The sequence below is a fragment of the Gossypium raimondii genome, chromosome 5 (assembly GCF_025698545.1).
Source record: "Gossypium raimondii isolate GPD5lz chromosome 5, ASM2569854v1, whole genome shotgun sequence".
NCBI classification, from domain to species: Eukaryota; Viridiplantae; Streptophyta; class Magnoliopsida; order Malvales; family Malvaceae; genus Gossypium; species Gossypium raimondii.
Window position 1 is genome coordinate 28,856,363 of NC_068569.1, and position 13,118 is coordinate 28,869,480.

Below are 13,118 nucleotides of genomic sequence, written 5' to 3' on the forward strand. Positions count from 1 at the left end.
CGTATAAGACAATTTGTAAGAATTTCAACCCTTTGATATATTGGAATTGTATGATTGTATCTGCATAAGAATACATAAATATTGGTTATCTGTTCTCTACATTTGCATGGGGTGAGAATTATGGATTGAAAGAAGTGTTCTGTACTGATTTGGTGGTCAAACCACCCGAAATTATGTCTGATCTGATAGTGAGATTGTAAACACTGTAATGTGTCGTATTGACATTATGAGGTGTGTAGGGCTGGATGGGTATTATATACCTATTGGTGTGTTGGGTTGGTCGGAGATGGTGTGTAGCAGATGAGGGTAGGATAATTGCGTCTGTATCTGTATTTGCATATGAATTTGTTTCTGTATCTAATCTACTGTGTATCTGAATTGCTTTGTATTCGAAACTATTGTGAACTGTTAATCTAATCGAATAGGATTGAGCGTGTTGTTTGAACTCTTAATGATATCTAAGTTATTTTATATATGTTGAGTATTTATATTCCACATCAGGTTGCACCGTACTAACTCGACTGAATGAATTTTAGGAACCTCCTAGGATTAAGTACCATGCAGACGCGAGACTCGACCATCTAATGGTCCTATTTTATATATATGTGTGTGTGTGTTTAAATTTGTTATTGTTTTCTGACTTTAAGTTTTAAGTTTGAATTATGTTGAATGGTTAATGATTTTAAGACTTATTTACTTATCAGTTAAACCGACTTTAAGTGTATCTATTTTCTGGCAAGTTCGTTTGACATTTTAGACTTGGTCTTTCCGTCTAGGCCGGGTTTAGGGTTTTTTATTTAGTAGGATCAGAGCCAGGTTTAACAACACTCGGACTATGTAATTGGGCCTCTGTTTTTATAAAAAGGTGTTTTAAATAAAGTATTTTTATATAATAAGCTGAATTACTAGTTTTGCAAAGGACTGAGTCTCCAACGCTGCGCCTGTAAGTACTTCTCCTGATATGTTGTGTGTATATTGTATTGTGATAACTGGTTTTTGTTGGTTAATTCTGCAACTTGAAATAAACTGTTATGAGATTTATGATGGAAATATTGAATTAATCTGTGTGCTTTTGACATTGTAGACACTGAAAAGTATGAGTTCACCAGGAAGTCGTGGGCGAGGGTACGTAGGTGTCATGGGCATCATGGGGGAGTTCAAGTTGAGTCATCTTCCATGGGTAGCATACCCGTTTTGGAGACCAGCGAGACCAGTGGTATTTCTACTGTTGAGACAGGGTCTTAGACTGTGCCAACTGAGGGCGATCTTGTATCCTAAGCAATGCTACGAGTACTGGAGAGGGTCACTGGGACCTGTGCTAGACCTGGAGTTCGAGGGTCGGTTACTGAATTGCTCCTATTGAACAGTGCCAAATTGTTTAGAGGCGTCACTAAAGTCACTCTTACTGTGGCTAAGTACTGGCTCGAGGCTACCAAGCGCATCATAAACGACATCAACTATACACCTGCACAAATACTAAGAGGTGTTGTATCTCTTCTTCGAGACGAGGCTTACCAGTGGTGGCTGATAGTCGAGCAGGGCACCCAACCTAAAATGATTACTTGGGATTACTTTAAGAGCACCTTTCAGGGTAAGTACGTAGGGGCTAGCTATGTTGAGGCTCGTAGACGCGAGTTTATGAAACTGGTTCAGGGGGAGAGGTCCATAGCGGAGTACGAGGCTGAGTTTTTAAGATTAAGCAAGTATGCTCGAGCACTAGTTGTGACTGAGTATGATAAATGCGTGTGGTTTGAGGACGGACTACAATATGATCTGCGTGTTTTGATAGCTCATTAGAGGGAGCGAGTGTTTGCGGTTTTAGTTGACAAGGCCAAAATAGTGGAGGAAGTCAAGCGCACTGAACGCAAAAGAAAAGATTGAGAGAGAGCTCAAAGTAAGGGGAGGAAAGATTTAGGTCCTTCTGGTTCTATTTAACGCCCTAAGAAATGGGCTAGATCTGACGGACCTCCTAGGAACGAGGTGTCAGTTGCTTCTAATGTGATCCCGCGCTATGCTAATTACAGGAGACGCCATTCGGGCGAGTGTTGGAGGAAATCTGAGGCTTGTCTCTGTTGTGGGTCAATGGATCACTTAGTTTGAGACTGCCTTCACCGACCTAATCAGTTTCCAGCTCTGGCACTAGTTGCGACTACGAGCACTATTCAACCTCCGAGGGTAACTCCACAACCATCTAGAGGTCAGGGTACCGGTAGGGGTGGTAGTAGTTCTGGTGGGGGTCAGCGAGCACCGAACAGAGGTGTGACATCCTAGACTTGGTCTTTTCATCTAGGTCAGGTTTAGGGTGTTACATTCATCTATGGTAGACAACACCTTCAACCCAACCATAGTTAATCCAATAATACCTTTTAATTTATTCAGTTTAATCCTAGATCTCAACTAGGGAAATGGATGAGACATTGGTACTCACAATTTAATCGAGTTCGATTAAACATAATTTCTAATTCAATTTGAGCAACTCGAGCTATCGATCGAGCCAAATTTGAGCTTAATAATATTTGACTTGAACAGCTCGTGAGCTTTATCGAGCTTTCCATATTTTAATATTATAAATTACTTATTTCCCTTAATATATATTATTAACCCTAAGGTTAATTATTAAGTCGAAAACTTGAGCTTGAATACAAAAATTGGTAAACGAGCTTAATCGAGGTCAATTGTATCTTGAGCAGAGCTTGAACTTAAAAATAAATGTTCAATCGAGCTCGAACTGAATATCGAACTCTAAATTTCAAATCGAACTCAAATTTAAACTTGAATTATTTGAACTCGACTTAACTTGATTACACCCTAATCTCAAGTAAAAAATTTACAAGACCAATAAACTTCTCCAACTCAACTGCTCAAGTCGAAAAGTCTTAATTTATAGTGATGATCTCATGTAGTTTCTCAATGAGCGACCACCGCAAACTATTATTGTTTATTTATTTATTATTGTTTCATATTCAATTGGGAAATTTAAAAATCTTACATATTAATTTTATAGGGAGGAATTCATTTATATCGATGTAAATTGAAGTGGTTTTATATCCTTCCATAATTTTTCATACAAATAATATTTTAAAGATCCAATCATTGAATTTATTAAGATATTTGCACTCGTTATACATGTAAATTTTTGAATCGATCCAATATCTCTATTATATTGATCTAAAATATTGTCTATATTAATATATATCTAACGGTTGGAATTTTTTTTTCGCATAAAGTGAATAGTTAGAAAATTTAAATTTATATCAAACTTGACGTCGTGATTTATATGAATGGGGCATGAAATATGATAGTTGAATCGTTAAAATTTAATCATATAAAAAATTACATAATGATATAAAATTACTTAAATTTTACAATAATATAAATAGATTCCATTCTTTTTTATACATATCATTTAAAACTATTTATAAAAAGGATTAATTTGATACCACTACACCAAAACAGGTTTTTAGCGGTGCTTTTTTAGACAAAGCGTCGCTAAAAGTATTTGCAACGATTTGGAAAGCACCGCAAAAAAAATGCCTCTATTGACAGCGTCGCTAACATTTGCGGCGTTTTTAGAAATAAACACCGCTATAGGCCATAACCTTTAGCGACACTTTACCCACAAACGCCGCTATAGGCCATGACCTTTAGCGGCGCATTACCCACAAACGCTGCTATAGGCCATGACCTTTAGCGGCGCCTTTCCCACAAACGCCGCTATAGGCCATGACCTTTAGCGGTGCTTTTCTCACAAACCCCGCTATAGGCCACGACCTTTAGCGGCGCTTTTCCTACAAACGCCGCTATAGGCCACGACCTTTAGCGGCACTTTTCCCACAAACGCCGCTATAGGCCATGACCTTTAGCGGCGCTTTTCCTACAAACGCCGCTATAGGCCATGACTTTTAGCGACGCTTTTTTAAAAAACGCCGCTAAAGACAATGACTTTTAGCGGCGCTTTTCTAAAAACGCCACTAATTTTGGGATTTTTTTAAAATAGATTTTTTTATATTCTCAGCCCTCCTGTAACAACAAATCAAAAGCAACCAAAATATAAGCCAGCCAAAAGCAATAAATATATATAATATTTAAAATTAAACGAATAAAATAATATTAATATCAATAAATAAAATATAACTTATATTATTTTTACAAAAATGTTAAAAGTTAAAATGATAAAAATATTTATACAATACACTATGACGGAGGATGTTGCGACTGCTGAAACATCTTCATCATATTTTGAAGCTGCTGTTGGAGTTCGTCGTACTTTCTGCTCTGCTCTACTTCCCTCGCTGCTGCCTCCGCTTTAAGTTGTGTAATTTGTTCAGTTGTGGTTGCTTGCATCTGAGCCATCTGGTCTCTTAACCTCTGAACTTCAGCTTGAGCCTGACTCTCCGAAGGCATGTAACGTTGCGAGCTGGATCCAAAATATTGGGTTGGGTTAACAAAAGATCCTTGAAATCGAACCCGACCATACCTTTCAGGACCCAAAACTTCAGTAATAATCCGGTTATCAATGTCGTCAATATGAACAAAACTATTACTGGAAGCAATCACTTTGTACTCCACCTTTTTATCCTTTAGTTTTTCCTAATAAATAAATCACATAGTGAGGAACGCAATATATATTAAAAAAATAAATGCAACATAACTTAACAATATTTGCATTACAAGCAATGAATTAAACCATTATAAAATAAACACTATAAATAATTAAAAGAAGTCAAATTGTATTAAGCAAACGTACCATAATTTCTGCAGCTTCAGGAGTCATAGGAGATCCATCTTTCTTCTTATGTGTAATGTCAAAAAGTTGAAGACGTCCAAATTTTTGACCAGACGACAATTCCTACAATATAGTAGTAAAAATATTATTTAATAGAAAGTAATAAATATTTGACAGTATTAAAAAATTCAAAATACCTCGGCCTCAGCTACACAAGCAAAACTTTTCGACCTAGCTGTGTGAGTGAATTTCTGTTTCTGCCTACTACTTTTTCCAACTCACTCACGATCCTATGTTATGAAATTATTAGTACGTAAATAGTAAATACTATAAACCAAAATAATTACAAGATTTTTGTAGTAACACATACCTCTCCTTTCCTCGAAATCCAAAATCTAACCGCCTCTTCCCATTGGTACCTCAGCATTCCTGGCGGGACATTTTGTAATTTCTCGTCGACGGTTGTTTTTGTCTTAAAATAATATTTCTTTAAAGTACTTTTACGGTCTCTCCATCTTTTTCCAAATGCCTTCTTTACATAAGTATTCGAGACATCTAGAGCAAACATCGCCTACAAAAAACACAAGTTAAGAAAATAAATATAAATGAAACTTAAACCCAAGAATTATAAATGACATTAACGTTTTGTTACCTTAATATTATTGAGAGCTTAATTTTTGTTACTATCGGGTATTTTATGCCACGACTCGTAGTTGATAGGCAACATATTTGCATTTCGTGCTAGAATGCCCAAGTATCCTGCTAGAAGTTGAGCTTCTGATCCAACAGGCTGACCAAAACTGTTACTGCATACTTTGACACGCTCGACTGGATCTAACTCGTATAAATCCCTAAGTAGCGTACGTCCTCGAACTCTGCGCGTCCCACCACTTTCAGCTGAAAATGTTATATTATAATATAAGAATTTTAAAAATAAATAAACAATAAGCCAACACGCATGTAAATTAACTGTTAAATTACTTTGAATTTCTGTAGGTTCGTCAGGTGTAATCGGAACATTCAAAGATCCAATAGCAGTCTGTTGTTCAGTACTATTTGTTTCTGCCGAGTTTGGAGTATTTTGAACAATGCTTAGATCTCGCACTTTTCTTCTAGGCATTTTATCTGCAATACACATAAATAGTTGAAAACTTAGTAACCAATTACAACAATAATAGCACATATAAAATAGTTGAAATATATAATAAGAAAATACATTTATATTATGATATTACATATAGTTATACAATCGTAAAAGCTTACTACATCATAATTCGTAAAATATATTCTATAGCAACCATTTTCATTAACTACAAAAAATTTAGGCCTTTCAAAAATAGGATTTCGTGAGCAATAAGACATTATGTTTCAAAAATATTAACTTATTTTATATTAATATTCATATGTTATAAATCCATTTTAAAAATAACTAGTATTAAATAATGAAATTTGCATTGGCTAAAAGAACTATTAGTAAATAAACAAAGTCCACTTGCTTAAAACCATTTGGGGATTTGCATAATACATGTCAAAAGCGCCTAAATGCAACGGCTATATCAGTACCTCGAAGAGCAAGATGATTAACTACAAAACCTTTTGTTTGCAATAGAAAATTTACCTTCAAAAAATTCCGTTCATTCAATCAAACTAAGGCTGATACATTACAACAGAAGAATAAAAATTTACCTTCCACGCCAAAGAATAGCCAAGTTCTGCAGCGAAAGACGCAGCAAGCTAGCGGCAAAAAAATTACCTTCCACGCCAAAGAATAGCTTTCTCCTTCCAACCCAGCAAGCTAAACAGGATAGTGAAAATTATGAACAGTTTCAAACTACTTTAAACTACAAACAGGATATAAACAAATTATGTTGAAAATTATGCAAGGTTCCATAGATAATATTCTAAGAAGAAATTTGCAATCTTTTTTGTCCTAAACAGGATAGTGAAAATTTTTCTAAAACCCATCAACAATTTGCGCATTGAGTTATCAATGAAGGTGTAAAACAGTGTATGTGCGGTTGTAAGACAGACGGAACCAGGTGCAAAACAATTTATGTGCAGGAGAGAAAGACGAAAACCTTACCGATTTACCCTAGCGACGGCAGAGGAGTGCGACGGTAGAGGACTGTGACGGTCGACGAAAACCTTACCGCTTTCTTACAAGCGCCGCTAATGCTCGATTTTTACCGGCGTTTTTTTGTCCAAACGCCACTAAAAGTGCTGCTAAAAGCCTGTTTTGGTGTAGTGTACTAAAGAAAAAAAATATTAATATGTAATTGCATACATGACAGGTGCTAATTAATTTTCCACTATCCTTTATGAATATCTCAATTATTTATTTTATATAAAAGAAATTTTAAAATTTCATTTATATTTTTTTCTTCCTAATTAGTACGTTGATACTAAAAATTATAAAGTTTATAATAATTTGCAAATGAAAAAAATACATTTTAATGCAAATTTTAATTAAAATACATCGTATTTGTTTATAAGTTTGTATTTAGTACATTAGTAATGTATTATTTTATTCTACAAGTCTCTTAAAAAATTGCTATATATTTCTTTTTTAAAATATTTTACTATACTCCACTAATAGTGTATTTTGTTTATTTATTTTCAAACATTGATATATCCAAAAGTAAATAAAATGAATATTCATATATGAATGAATGGCTGTGATATCAAATCAATAGTTTCCAAAGTTGTCAAACCTCGATTGTTCTTATTCAAAACCATGTAAAATTTATAATACAACTCCTTTTGGGTTTGCATACCTAACAAAAACTATATGTATAAAGAAAATCTATATATATGAAAAACACAAAGAAAACCTATCATATACTTGTTAGAGGTTTTAAATAGTAACACAACCCTACCCTGCCTTTATCTCCTCCGGTCCAAGGCTGTTTCCAGCACCTTTTCCCTCCGCATGATTGATGCCATTTTCGGCTGCTTTTACCTCTGGCAATCCATCTGTATTTATGGTGGACGACATTTCCGTCTTGACCATTTTTGCATCTTCGTTAAATTTTTTGTAAATGTCACCCTTATAAAATTTCCTTGTCCTATAAGCCAAAAGAAATGAAATAAAAGTGCCAAACACTGTGACTGCTGTAATGATAATGAATGACAATCTGAAACACTCGACCCCATGGCAATCAAGATCTTCACCATCATTCCTTGAAATCCCCAAAGCTTTCATTTGCTTCCTAGCTTCATTATCATACACATTCCCAGTCAATTTCACACTAAGCAAATATGACCCAACTGGGCTTGCCACTGACCCAAAATTGTACAAAGTTGAATAGTATTTGAGGCCGAAAATTTCAGAAATGATAGCAAAAAGTAATGGCCATTGAGCCCCAAAGCAAAATCCAATGATGACCGATGCAACATAAACGCCTCCAGGGACATCGAAAACTATCAAAAGGTGACCAACACAAGAGACCAGCATGATTAAGGTGAGCATTAGGGGCCTAGGAAACTTGTACTTCATCAAGAAAAATTCTGAGACAAAACCTGCTACAACCCTGCCCAAATAATTCCATATGCTCACAAGGGATACAAATGTACTTATGCTTCTTGTTGGGTACCCTAGGGAGGTCCCAATTTGCCCCAAATTGTCAATTGCTGTTAAGGTACCCCCTATACCACAAGTTGTTGCTAAGAAAAGAATGATCATGTCAAGGCTGAAAAGTGCCTGCAAAATTGTGTAGTCATCTCCTCTATTGGGCGCATTGAATGCTGTTTTCCAGCAGGAGACATCGGCTTGATCGTTGCTCGACTCGGATAAAACCGTTGCCGCGGTTGATGACGAAGGTGTTACGGCCTCGGAACTTGGCTTCTCAGTGACAATTTTCAATGGCGAAGGGTCATTTAAGGCCTTGTTTTTGGCCACCCAAAGCTTGTATTCTTCCATGATCACAACACCAAGTGGCAAAAACAGCAAGAAAGCTACCATGGCGGCACTGCCACCATATTCAGGCCTTGTGAAGAAGTATTTTTTCTCGAAAATGATGATGATCATCAAGAAAGAAGCAAGGCCAAGAGAAATGTAAAGGAATTTATAGAAAACTTTGACCTCGTTACCCTGGTGAGCCACCTTCATGATCCGAATTGTACCGACGAAACAAATCGAAATGACTGCCGGTAGCCAACCAATAAGCAATATCAAGGCCTTTGAGTCGTCGCCATAAAAGGCATGGTACAACTGAGTGAGGATGGCACCACTGAGTCCAACGTAACCTTTAAGTATCCCCAACACGACGCCTCGGCTTTTCGGGAAATTCTTGACGCAGGTGACAAGAGACCCCGTGTTAGCAAACGCTTGAGAGTTGGCACCGATGCAAATGTACAAACACATCTGCCAAACTTGAGGCCTAGCTATCCGTTTGGTGACGGCCAACCACATCATGAAGTAGCCGAAGAAGTTGAGGACCGCCCCGACCGATAGCACGAACCATGGCGGCGTCACCTCGGCCATCAGGCCGGCGAGGACACCGACGTTGGAGCCTACGTCCTTGAAGAAACTAAGCAGATTGAGGGTCGTTTGATCATATCCTAATGATTTTTTAATCTCACTGGAGTAGAGGCTGAATATGTAGGTGGCACCAGCAGCGGACATGATCAACACTGACCCGAAAAAGATTAGCCATGGCCCTGTAAGGACCTGAACGGCGAAGCTTTTCATGCTTAACTTGCCACCACCACCGAAACCTGGCCCTGCAACCACCATTTTTGGCAAGCTTTCTTATAATGCTGCTTCAAATTGCAGTAAATTTAACAAGATTGATGTTTTAAGAGTATGGGAACATATGGGTCAATTTATAGAGAAGGAAAAGTGAGAAATTGCATGGGAAGGATCAAAAGAAAGGATCGGGGAATCGTTTATGGAGAGACTCAGTTGTTGACTCTCTCAATTACTCTTGGAAAACTTTGGGTAAGTTATTACTTACTAGAATTTTGGAGTTAAAATGAAAAAAAAAAGATTGTTGTGTACCATCTATAGAAAGGAATAAACTTTAATGTATTATTTGCTAAATTCAATTAAGATATTCTTAAACAGTAATTAATTAATATTTAATAAAAGTAAGGGTGTGAACTAAAATAGAATGAACATAATTTTTTTGTATTGTTTTGATTTTGTTTTTACAAAAGGGTGGAATTTGAAAATATACGAAAATGTTATGTTGATTTAGATTCTAATCCAAAATTTATTTCAGTATAATTAAAGATTAAATGGTTTCTTAGTTTGAAATCTTATCCAAGTTTAACTTCATTTTGCATTCGTGTGGAATATTATCAGCCGCCAATTTGGACAAAGATTCTTTCTCTTTTGTTTTTTTTCTTCTTGTACAATATAGCAACGTTTTGTATCGAATTTTCATTATTATTTAAGGATTCTTAATTGTTCAATTTTAAATTTAATTAAAATTTAATATGATTATTAAATAAAAGTATGAGAAAACAAATAATTTAAGGTGGCAATGAAAATAGAAATAAGTTACAGTAAAATTAATTACTATAATAAAATTAAATTCAATGATGGACTATGTATTTATATTCAATCGCAGCGTGAGGCTAGAAATTATTAAATTAAATTATAAATATAATAAGTAATTGTATTTCATATTAAATAAATTATATATGGAATTTATATTAATACTTTTTAAAATAAATATTGAATTTTGATTATTTTTATTTTTATTATTCACATATTTATGATTAATTCATATAAATTTTATACTAATCAAATTTATATAAAACTTAAAGTTATATGTTTTAATATTTTGTATAAAATAATAAATTATTATAAAATTTGGTTATATATTTATTTTAAAATGGGTTTATATTAAATATTAAAGTATATTAATTTTTTATATCAAATAATAATTAAAATATGTTTAAGATAACAAAGTTTACATATATTGATTATATCATTATATATGAAATAAATTTATGTCATTTCTATAATAATAAAATTTTCATAATTATTATATAATATATACGTAAATTGTGTATTGAAAAGTAATACTTTATTAATAATACAAAAACAGTGAATGCAAACTTCACACTCTCAACCTCTGCGAATTATATATAATTCAGAAAACCCATAAAAAGGTTAAAAGTGGGAACAACGATCTCATTGTAGATACCTTTTTCTTTACTGGCGCTTAGAATTACTTAGGGTTAGATTTGCTCGTAAACATTACAGTTTAGTCTTAATTTCATCTCTGGTTAGTATTAGAGTTTTCGTAAGCTCGTATAAAATTAAAAAATGAAAATGAATCGTTTTATATACTTATTTTATTAGAATGTTTAATGTTGTAAATTGTATTGTATTCTGATCGTAGTTGCTCCGACAACGAATGTGACATCTTGTAATTCAAATCTAACGATTTGGTTGGGTATATGGTATTACAAGTACATAAAATTCCCATTTATATCCTCCAGCAGCAAATAAGTTTTGTAGTAAAATCAGGTAATGGAAAAGGACCTGATTGCCAAATTTATCTACCATCAATATGGTTGCAATAAGCCTCAGTATTAATGCTCGGGCAGCATACTGCACGTCTATAACTACCACAACCACCGTTAACACTTTCAGGACCTGGTCCAACCATGCATGTAGGATAAACAACCCTACAATCTTATCATCCAGAGGAATTGCTCCAAGGTAATCATTACAAACATCAGTCAAAGGCATTCTAGTATCCCCTGCTACGACCAACCCATCAATGGGTGACCAGAGAATGAAAGCGATGTCTTTGAGGGTGATAGTACACTTTCCTAACGTTAGATGGAAAGTACGCGTCTCCAGTCCCCACCGTTCAATCAATGTAGCTGTCAAATCTGGGAAAATTGTGCATGACCTCATTTCAAGACATACCCAAATCTGAAAACGTTCATATATTCACGAATTTGATAATCTATCGCCCCTAAATCAAGCTAAGCTTGGCCCTGGTTATGAAGGATGTGATCAACATCCTATCAATTTATTTAGTTAATCAATAAAATAAAAAATTACATATATTTTTAAAATATCATAACTATTAAATTAAATTTACAACATGTTGCAGTTCATCCAACACGTGATTCAATCTAAGCCATGCCATACTCGGAAATACAATTTTCAAACCCTAAACATATATTTCATAACATTCTGCATACAATAATTACTTAATAATTTCCAAATCAATAATTAGTTAGAAATGCACATTTTCTATAAAACAACAACTTACCCTAAACCAACATTTCGATAACTACAAAAGTTAAATAACAATAAACATATGATTTAATAAAATAAAATCTAATTTAATACAAATAATTATTTATTTAACATAAAAAGCATAAATTTGTATAACTTTAAAAATTAAAGATGAAAATTCATATACGAATAGATTTATTTAAATGTGAGAATATAACAATATTGATTTCATTTAAACATATAATAACATAATTGGAATAGAGATAGTTAAACCTATTAATCTTTTGAAGAATCTCTTTAAATTGATAACTATGTTGCATATATTCTTTGGGAAAAGGGATGCTAATTAATGGAAGCTTCTTTGGATAGTTACTTTCCCTACAATATTCCATCTTTGCTTTTTAATCCCAAACTTTATGTTCATGTTCAAAACTTACACTTAATTCAGGATTTATTTATAAAACATTTTCAAAGATAAATGAATTTATTTGGATTAAACAAAAATTAATCCCAAACCTATATAGTCAATATAATTTTCTGTTTCGATTATTTATATACCAATCTGCAAGGCTAGACTTAATTGAGTATTGGATACATACATACGTATATTAGTTTTTTTACAGCTTGTAAAGTAAACACAATATAATTATAAGTTACTAATTATTATTTAATTGTAAGGTAAAAATAATTAAAACACGACACAAACCCTAACATGACATAAATATGAGTTATTAATGCATCAAAATATATAAATAATATAAAATATTTTAAATACAATCATGTGAGGATAAAATAAACAAAGACGTCTATGACTCAAATTTTCAATTTAATTAATATCAAATATGCGGTTTTCAATTCCATCTCAATTTTTGAAGTGTAGAAGTTTCAATAGTTTTTCCTATATAATAAAAATTTTGAAGCTTATCTTCTATTAGTTTTTTTATATAAAAAAAGACATAAATTTTAATTTAATGTGTAAAGCTATACATAAACTCTAATTTTATTCAATTTTATAAATGAAATTTTAGTTTGATTTAATTTAATTTTACAAAATATTAACATAATTATCAATATACGTCATTTTAAATTTACACACATACAATATTTATTCAATGTAAAAATAAATCAATGTATTTATTTTTCTAAATACGCATGATTGAATCAAAATCAAAACCAAGATCTTTT

General features: G+C 33.4%; 3 protein-coding genes across 3 annotated transcripts; all 3 read right to left on the minus strand.

The window, feature by feature from the left end:
- Nucleotides 1-1,818: 1,818 nt before the first annotated feature.
- LOC128041025 (uncharacterized) lies at nt 1,819-5,271 on the minus strand. Its single transcript, XM_052630309.1, has 3 exons — nt 4,748-5,271; nt 4,250-4,590; nt 1,819-1,858 (listed from the first exon to the last, which is right to left on the minus strand). Exons 1-3 carry the CDS (start codon nt 4,772-4,774, stop codon nt 1,819-1,821), a joined length of 408 nt encoding a protein of 135 aa, XP_052486269.1. The 5' UTR covers nt 4,775-5,271.
- Nucleotides 5,272-7,428: 2,157 nt separating this feature from the next.
- Nucleotides 7,429-9,681, minus strand: LOC105771167 (protein NUCLEAR FUSION DEFECTIVE 4). The gene has a single exon (XM_012592580.2). The coding sequence runs from the start codon at nt 9,459-9,461 to the stop codon at nt 7,599-7,601; it is 1,863 nt and encodes a 620-aa protein (XP_012448034.1). The 5' UTR covers nt 9,462-9,681; the 3' UTR covers nt 7,429-7,598.
- Nucleotides 9,682-11,117: 1,436 nt separating this feature from the next.
- On the minus strand, nt 11,118-11,603 carry LOC128041026 (protein MAIN-LIKE 2-like). The gene has a single exon (XM_052630310.1). It carries the CDS (start codon nt 11,601-11,603, stop codon nt 11,118-11,120), a length of 486 nt encoding a protein of 161 aa, XP_052486270.1.
- Between the last annotated feature and the right edge of the window lie 1,515 nt (nt 11,604-13,118).